General features: G+C 36.1%; 1 protein-coding gene across 2 annotated transcripts; it reads right to left on the bottom strand.

Annotated features, from left to right (window-relative positions):
* Positions 1-1508: 1508 nt before the first annotated feature.
* On the bottom strand, positions 1509-8171 carry LOC132177550 (Potassium transporter family protein). Of its 2 annotated transcripts, XM_059589919.2 has the most exons (9): positions 7507-8171; positions 6508-6736; positions 6172-6420; positions 4899-4949; positions 4130-4390; positions 3441-3493; positions 3227-3341; positions 2845-3099; positions 1509-2714 (listed from the first exon to the last, which is right to left on the bottom strand). In XM_059589919.2, the coding sequence occupies exons 1-9, from the start codon at positions 7765-7767 to the stop codon at positions 1675-1677; spliced, it is 2514 nt and encodes an 837-aa protein (XP_059445902.2). In that variant the 5' UTR covers positions 7768-8171; the 3' UTR covers positions 1509-1674. The 2 variants fall into 2 exon arrangements, with proteins under 2 accessions (XP_059445902.2, XP_088371193.1); XM_088515067.1 differs by having other exon boundaries at positions 6172-6632; positions 7507-7563.
* Between the last annotated feature and the right edge of the window lie 1208 nt (positions 8172-9379).

Here is a 9379-nt window from a genome sequence, read left to right as displayed (position 1 = left end):
AAAACATAGCTTATTAAATTTTTTGAAGTAGCTTTCTCATTAAATGCTAAAACATTACTTATTTTAAACGCTTAAATGAGATGAACGTTTGAGACTTATGAATTTAAAAATCTCAAATTTAAAAAGAATTTTAAAGAATCTCAATTTATTTTTTCTAGTCATAACAACTATTATATCATTAATTATTTTAAAAAGTTTAAATTAATAATAAAATATATATTTAACCTGCGCGCTCTTACACTTCTCCGTTTTGAGAAGACGGCAGTTTTTAACCTTTTGATGTTGGCTACATAATGGGAAATACCATCGACAAAATTAAAGAAACTAAAGACTTGTATATTTCATTGAATTCTCAGTCATATATGGAAGTTGCAAGCTTTACGAAGACATATGTATGTATGTATGTATAGTAACATGCATGTAAATCTTGGGGAATGGTGGGAGTGTATGACAAGGACATCAGATTTTGTAGGTGTTGAATGCAGACATCATAGAGCAGCGTATGCCACCTTCAGCTGCCGATATTTTCCAAGATGGAATCAAGTCAAAAAGATTGCTGCAGCAAATTCAAAGCTACATAGTTTGGCCCAACGACTTATATGTTTCATATGTACCACGAGATTCAACGAGGACTCGAAATATGCGGTGGTAAAGGAATGCAGGAAAAGCAAATTTTACAAAAGAAAGGCAGTAAAGTATACAGCTTTAGTCGTCATTTCCAGCCATGCATGCATGGAGAGAGAGAGAGAGAGACCAAAAAACAATTAATTTTACTGTTTTACATTATTCCCACATCTACATTCCTGACGCCACAAAAAAAATAAAAAATGGTTAATTTTGTTTTTAGCCTTTAAATTTGTTAAAGATAATATTTAGGTCTTTCTTATTTTACTTTGACCCCTCAATTTGTTTTTCAATACAATCTAACCCCTTTCAAGTTAAATTCCTGGTTCCCTCAATGCTGAGGAATACGACTATAAGAGCATGTTTGAGATTGTATTTACGAAAGTCAAAAATCGTTTTTTTGGCAAAAACCTTTTTTTTTTTTTAAGCTTTTGCCAAAAATACATTTTGATTATTTTTGAGTTTTTTGAACCATTAAAAGTGCTTTCAATTTTTTTACCAAACGTGTACTTTTTTCTTCAAATCGATTTTTTTAGTATTAAACACACTTTTAGGCCCCTCAAACGCATACCCATACAGGCCCTAAATCTAATATAATCCCTGAAAATATAAAATCATTATGTTTGGTTTACTTTTGGACATCCTATAAGGATGATTTATTCTTTGCAAAATATCCTTACGTTTCTTTCTTAAAGTGCTTATGGTTGTTTGATACAAAATTATTCAAAAATCCATTTCCTTGGGTATTTAGATTCCCTCCATGCACTCAAGTGTAACCAGACAAGATAATCTTTTTACGATTTCTGGAAACCCTATATGATTATTCCCATCCAAACGTCCCACTAGCATTTGATGTGTTAATATCAAATTATTAAAGAACAAAAAAAAAAATACTTCGGAAGCCTATAAAGGATTCAAGAAATTACACGAGGCAGCCAATTATCATGGTAAGATTTGTACAATTCCTAGTCTGTTTTTGAAAAAAAAACTTGTCGGTTCCAGCATCAAAAGTGAAACGAAAAAGACAGATTCTGGAACACGATAAACAGGCTAGACCATATTTGTCATTCCAACTTCAATGATATTCATGTGAGGTACTCTCATGACTGCAGTACCTGCTCGACAGTTCCTCCTCATGAATGCATAGAAGTAATTGATTACCAATTTCTTAAAGAAAAATGAGTTTTTCTTTGCCTTCACATCACTGTGTGCAAGCATATATGTAAATCCAGACTCTGTTGCCTCACGAAGAGCTGAGAGCTCGTACTCCAGACTTGGGTCTTCATCATCCACTGACATGACACTAGATGGCAATGCTGCACCATCTTCTTCTGAGGCAGAAGTTCCTGCATCTTCCACCAGTCTTCGATCGTGCATTAATGGAGTCCTAAGATCCTCGTTCCCGTCACTGCCCGACCTCACTGAAACACTATCAAACTCCGACTCGTTCCAATTGCTCTCCAATGCAAGGTCTTGAGCCTCCCTTCTCAAGAACTTCTCAAGGCTTTCAACCAAAAGTTGCTCAAACGCTTGATGATCTTCCTTTCGGACATCTTTGTAACCATATCGAGCAACACAGCGGAACATGTGGTAGTCTTTTGGGCAAACTCTGCGAAACAAAAACCTTTCCTCTTGAGGAACCACCGGAACTGGGACATATTTAATGCATACAAACACAATTGTAGAGTGGATAGCTGGAAGGCTCAGTAAGAACTGCCCAAAGATGGAGGGAATGCCTTGGACGAGCTCATTGTATAGCAATCCAATGCCTGGGACTCTTACAGTTCCAAGGGTTGAGCCAAGTTCAAGCATGAAATCCATGGATATCTTCTCCCTGACTTCACTCTGGTACTTCAACACACTCCCATAGTTCCAGGTGTACATCACACACAGAAAGAAAGTAGCAAAAACAAGAGGAAGCCAACCACCCTCTTTTATTTTAGTTAGCACAGCAGACAAATAGACGAGCTCTATTGATCCAAAAACAAGTGGGAAACACAATGCCAAAAAAATGTTGGTCTTCCAGATTAGAAGCATTACAAGTGTCACCAAGGTGGTGCTCACAATCATGACACCAACTTCGGCTATGCCTGCAAGAACATTGGGATATGTAAATTGATTGAAAATTCATAATATAATATAGAACTTATATATATAAATCCTTGGACTATTTTTTAAAAAGAGGCTTCCAGGAAGAAGAAGAGGAGGAAGATACTTAACCATATGCATTGGCAATATCCGTGGTACTCTGAAAGATGGCAACTACGGCAATGCACATGATCATTAAAAACCAATTCATTACAGGGATGTAAATTTGACCCATTCGCTTTCTTGAGGTGTGAACTATCTTTAGCCTTGGGAAGCATCCAAGAGACATAGATTGTTTCACACATGAAAATGTAGCAGATATCATCGCTTGGCTGGCAATCATAGCAGCAATGGTAGCAACAACAAAAACTGGCCAGAATAGAATATCTGTTTGTTCACGAGGTCCAGGAACCGAAAGCGTCAATACAAGTACGAAATATAAATACATTTCTCTTGAATACAACATGAAATATTAGAGTGGGATGGACACATGTAAGCAAACATTAGGAGTCACCTGGCACAGAGTCGTAGAATATTCTGTCTGCAGAAGTAGGGTATTTCATCAGAAAAGCAGCTTGGCCCATGTAAGCCAAGAGAAGACAGGGAAACACAACACAAGTAAAGGCGATCTGGGTAAAAGTACGGATTAATTATAAGAAGCTTCTAGTTAAGCAAATCAGTGAAGTTATTCTTCAAGGAAGAATAAATTAAGGTAGGCAGAAACAAACCTGTATGGCCCGTACAGAAAAGTGGCCTAGATCAGCAAACATAGCTTCCGCTCCTGGAACAATACCAAATATTTTAAGAAATAATTTTTCAGGGTCATTACAAGTGGCATTAGAGCCACCTAGTAAAATGCCATGTGATACTTTCAGCACTGCATGAAATAGCCCTAACGAGGATGAGTATAGCACCTCGGTCCTCTATTGAGAAGATGAATGGCTCACATAGAGTGAGTGGTTTGTAAAGACACTCATGGGTGCTAAGTTTGTATTGCTTATTTATTATGTAAAACTAAGCTTCATAAGTGATTTTAGGAAAATTCTAAATTGACTAGTTTTTTTGAGTAATAGTGTATATGTGACTAACACTTTTTCCTGGGTCATTACAACTTATTTACTAGTGCAGTTTGCAACAGTTGTTATATAAACTCATCAGTATTTTCATCTCATCAAACTTGAGCTAAATGGACCATACTAATATTTTATGGTACGCAATGACTTTAGGGACTATGGTTTCCACTTCAAGACAAACACTCGGCCATGTAAAATAAATAGCTGCTCATGAGATTTAAGATATTTCAAAAACAGGAGCAGGAAGGGTCTTATCTCTCTTAAGAGAGGATGTCTCTGTCTGTTGGCAGAGATATCTGTAAAAAGTTGCTAGTCTACCTGCATGTTTTTAAGGTAAGATGTACCTGTAATGCATAGAACACAACCACCAAGAGCTGACCACGCATCTGTGCTGTTCTTCTTGAAGAACAAATAGATATAAGCCGGGTTGAATGCCCTTAGAACAGTAATATCGTGCTTAAGTAGATTGTAAATTCCAATAGATCCCAGAGAGAAGAACCACAAAGCAAGTGCAGGAGCGAACATGAAACCAACTTTACCAGTCCCAAACTGCTGTATGCTGAACAACCCCACAAGAATCACTATTGCAGTGAAAACTACAGCACCTGTAAACGAAATCAATCAGATTATAGGCCATCCTGTGCAAAATGCTAATATTGGATGTCACCCACATCTCTACAAACTAGCCATAGAAAAAGAAAATGCATCAATCGGACTGTTAAAAACGAAAATGCTAATTAGTCTTAAAATGTATCATCTGATGAAGAGACTGATTAGATGGTTTAGGTAGTCTAGCATAATGTAGAACTGTCACCGACTGATCCATGTTGAAGAGAATGAAGTTCATAAGTTAAACAAATATGACAAAGATATAATTCTTAAAGTCATGCTGCTTCAAGGATAAATTTCCAAACATCAATCTCAACCTAAAAATTGGTACACTTGCAAAATTCTTCATGACCATTGAAATATCGCAAGGAAAGACTAAAAATTTGGAATCTCACAACAGCAGCCTCATGACCCACCTGTTATAAATTGCCTAGAGTTCTTTCCTACGAAAGCCTGGGAATCAAATAAACTTTAAATACTTAAAACAAAAAGAAAGATACCCACTTGTACCAAATCCTTCTATTTCACCCTTCAGTCCACTCACAGCAGACATCACTGAAACAAGAAAAATGATTATACATTAGCATAACCTCATGTAGTAAATGCCCTGTATCAAAAGTAGTACATCACATTATTGCTATTCCAGGTGTACAGTATAAAGATATATCACTTCCAAAGAAATATGACATTGAATAGAAAGTGTCAATAATCAACTCAAACAAGTCAAGAAAGCCTTTGTCCTAGCTGTAAGGAATTGAATGTGGTCACCGGTCTATAAAGAGGAAGGGGAATAAGAAGCATATGTGTTATGACTGCTAATCAACATTAGTATGTCTCATGTAAACAATAATAGGGCCCATTAATGCAAGGTGCTAGTACGAATAATCCAGTTTCAAAAATATATGATAGGATAAAAGTGATATTATTTAACTCAATCAAGTTAAGAAAGCCCTGTTTTTTATCTTAACAATGATAAACGATATATGCAACCAAACTCACCATAGGTGAGCATCTGTTTATTTTCAGTCTCAAGCCTACGAAATATAGAACTAAAATAGAAGTAGCAGTGGCAATGTAGTAACAAATACATTATAATGAAGACAATTATGCATGTGTGACTTCGTTTGCATGCAAATGTACCCTATGCACATAAATTGTGTAGGTTAGTAAAGTACATGATCTCTAGAGAATTCCAAAGAAAAAGAGATCATCATAGTTCAGCAAACTCAAAAACAGATACATGTGCACATTTGTGCACACACACACAACAACACACACAAAGATTGCATTATGGAGGTGGGATAGTCAAAGGACAAAATCCCTAGTATGCTAGAAGTTAAGAGCCAGCAAAAGATAATATGCTATTCAGAGGTGTTTGGCAAACCACAAAATCAGGCTAGCTATGCATAGTATAACTGGTTTTGACTTTTTTGTGATTGTCAAAAATTTTGTAAAATTTGGTAGTTCTTGATTTGTCATTTTGTTTTGTTATCATTCAGAATTAGTGCATACATGCTTTCATAAATATATAAAATGTGAATGCAATATGGTTTGGACAAACAGCATATAACCAGAATCAGTTCAAATTTGAACTAGTTTTTATTTCATAATTGGTTCAGAATCAGACTGAACCAGTTCTCTGGTTTGCTAAACACTTGTAATTAGAAAATAGAACACTTATTGGTTAAATACCTCTGGTAGCACTTATCTATTTCTAACCATGGCATGTGTAGAATATTAGGAATTTTAGTTACAAGATATAGATGCGACAATGTACCTGATATTGCTGGGGTTAGAATACCATCTCCTATTATCATGGAAGTTCCCATCAGAACAAACAGCAAGAGAAGGGTTTTCAAGGTTGATCTCCTTTCCAAAGTCTCTTTTATTTTTAAAGCCCTTTCCAACTCTGGAGTGGGCAGTTTGAGCCGAAAACTTGATATTTGTTCATCAGCTGCCTGACGATTAGGCAGCATATTAACATTTGCATACCTGCAAATCAGCGAGTACAGTGCAAATGTCCCTCCTACAATTGGAATCATCATGTCTTAACAATTACAAGCTCTACCAGATGACAGAAAATAAAAGGAGAAAGTAACTAGAGAACTCTTACCTTCCCCATTATCATTGGCTTTGAGCACTACAAAAACATATTTTGCTAGAGGAAGAAGAGCAATTGTGTACATCACTAGTGATAAGGCCCCCAAGACATCAACTTCTGACTCGATCTCAACCTTGCTGAACACATCAGCAAAGACATATAAAGGGCTCGTGCCCAAGTCACCATATACCACACCAAGCGTTTGAAATGCTAACGCTATAGTGTGCCACAAGGTTTGATCCTGATTTATTAAAGCGATAGACTTCAGTAATGGAGGAACAGTCCATTACAGTCACATGTAAATTCTTTTGTTACAGGGATCAAGTAAAAGTATTTCTGTCTGCAAATATGAAATGATTGAGTGCATGTGTGTCTGTGGGTGCACGTGTGTGATTTATGAATGCCTTCTAGTATAGGAATAGGATATAGGAATAGGATATTACTAAGAGGAATGTTAGGCTTACAAACAAGATTTTTCTACTACTAATAAGTAAAGTACGATTTTCTTTACGTAAAGTAGGATGCTAGTGCTGCCATCTACCGAAGGTTTTACCAATGTTTAGCTTGAAAGAACAATAGTCATGAACTCCACCAAATGGGCAGGGCGACAACAGATTGACTGCTCTTGCCTACAAATAAGGGCCATCTCATATGTCCAGATGAAGTCTCCAAAGATGCATAAAGTAGCAAACTGTTAAAGAGAGCTAACATGACGCTAAGAGATACTCGAGTCATTCAATCATCCCATTTATCTTTTTCGAATTACTGCAATGACTATATGCCAATACCCTTAAATTGTTAAACATAAATGTTTATTTAGAGAGATAAGAAGAGAATGGTATATTTCTTTTTCAAAAGCATTAAGTTTAATTTCAAAGTCCCTTAATATATTTTAGGACGCATACCTAGCTAATAAGGTACAAAATTTGATACAAATGAACGATGGGTTTCTCCAAGTTGGCAAAAGCCAATAAGACATAAAATTTGAAACAGCAGCAGTTATATATTTACCTTAGAATGATGGCCATGAACGCCAGCAATCTCCATGGCTTCAACATCAAAAGAATCAACTCGCCTGGGCCTCTTCGCCAGCCTCCTCCTCATGGATCCATACCCTATTCTGCTCTCATTTTCTTCAAGCACAGACCATGGAGGTGAGTCTGAATCGAGTTCACTCCCATCAACCCACCTGGAGTCACTGCCACCACCACTACCGCCACCACTACCCACCAATCTCACACTGCTCTCTTCAATCCCATCATGCTCTTCCATGTTTCCACAAAAGCCTCAGCTTTTGCACAAAAATGAAACCCTCTTGGCTTCAAGCTCGTCCTCTTCAGTAGCAGCAGTCCTCTGATCTAAACGAACATGAAACGCCAACCTCTTTTTTTCTTGAGGGGCAAAAAACATCTGCCGTTGCACAACTTCCCAAGAGCAAAGTGCTGCAACCTCTGATTGCTTACTCGATGAATTGTGTAAAGAGCAAAGTGATGCAACCTCTGATTGCTTATTCGTTGAATTGTGTAAAGAGATCGTTGCCCGGCTCAATAGTGGGGTCGGTTGGACACTGAGGAAGACAATAATCATAAGCAGCCAAAGACGACACGAATCTTATCTCCATTGGCTTAGACAGACAGATCTCTGGTTGGTCCATTCATTTCTCCACTCCCATTAATTGTTTTCCATAGATTAGTCATTAGAGGTTAGAGGTAGGGCTCTTCAAATAACCGTGGCTATAACCGGTAACCACAACCATTCTATCGGTTATTAGTTTTCATTCTTCCTCCAAAACAATGCTATTTTGCTATAAATACCAAAAAGACCTCATTTTGGATGTTATATATATAACTGCTTTATCTGCTCCCAAACCCTAAAACTGTTAACCGTAACCACCCCAATCCGTTAACGGTTTCTAATAACCAACTACCAAGTCAATTAGTGATTATTGATTTGCAGTTAAAATGGGTTATCACCCTCTTGAAAACCCCTAACTAGAGGGGTAGTCGCTCCACTCGCTCCCAGTAGGGCCCATGGAGCAGAAGCATGGGCTTTTTTTTTTACTAGTAGAGGCATGGGGTTTTTAATTTTAAAGAGTTTTTCTTCTGTCATTAATTAGCTTCAACGAAATCTATTAAAGTTATATGTGATAAAAAAAAAAAAAAAATACACATATTCTAACCTCTAATTGAACGAGAATCAAATGAATTTCATGTTAATTTAATAGATTCATTTTTTCAACTCAATTTGAAAAAAAAAAAATTGTTCTTTTTTTTTTTTTTGGTTCAAACTAAAAAAGGGAAAAAAAATTATAAAGTGGATCATTGCCACTATTAATACAAACAATAGCTAAAAAGGACAAAAAAATAAAAAAAAATAAAAAAATACTACCATATATCTTATTGGTAGCGGCCCAAAAAAGGAGTTTAGAATTAGCAATAAAGTTGTCCAAAATGCGAAAACATTCGCATTTATGAAGAATGTTTTCAATGACCGAAGATAAGTTTCAATCCGAATAAGCTATCACATTGTTATCCCCTACTTAGCTACTCTTGAAAATGAGTAATGCTATATACTTAACTCTCATCTCACTTATATATTATTTGGCTGATGTGATAATACTTATAAGTTATTGGGATCAACTTTTATTAAAAAAAAGAAAGAAAAAAAAAATCTAAAAACTTGTATATACCACTTCATAAACTCAGTTGTATAAAAGTAGAATGATAGTTGAATATTTAGCATTATTAATTGAAAATACATAATTTGATGATTTGATCCACTTAAGCTAAGAAATATTGTGTAATTGGTAGGTCCAAGTCCAATGTAGGAAAAATAGAAAAGAAAAGAAAGATAGATGGGCTTTGAGAATTTTATTTAAAAGGCC

The sequence above is a fragment of the Corylus avellana genome, chromosome 4 (genome assembly GCF_965113065.1).
Source record: "Corylus avellana chromosome 4, dhCorAvel1.hap1.2, whole genome shotgun sequence".
Classification (NCBI taxonomy): Eukaryota; Viridiplantae; Streptophyta; class Magnoliopsida; order Fagales; family Betulaceae; genus Corylus; species Corylus avellana.
The sequence above is the reverse complement of the archived record's forward strand: the minus strand, read 5'-3'. Positions and strand labels throughout refer to the sequence as shown.

Bases quoted from the DNA above. Each gene is read 5' to 3' on its own strand.
- LOC132177550 (XM_059589919.2), bottom strand. From the start codon at position 7,767: ATGGAAGAGCATGATGGGATTGAAGAGAGCAGTGTGAGATTGGTGGGT. The intron at 4,391-4,898 runs GTGGGTATCTTT...TTTCGTTTACAG, and splicing joins AATAGAAGGATTTGGTACAA to GTGCTGTAGTTTTCACTGCA. The intron at 3,494-4,129 runs GTACATCTTACC...GTATTGTTCCAG, and splicing joins TTGTGTTCTATGCATTACAG to GAGCGGAAGCTATGTTTGCT.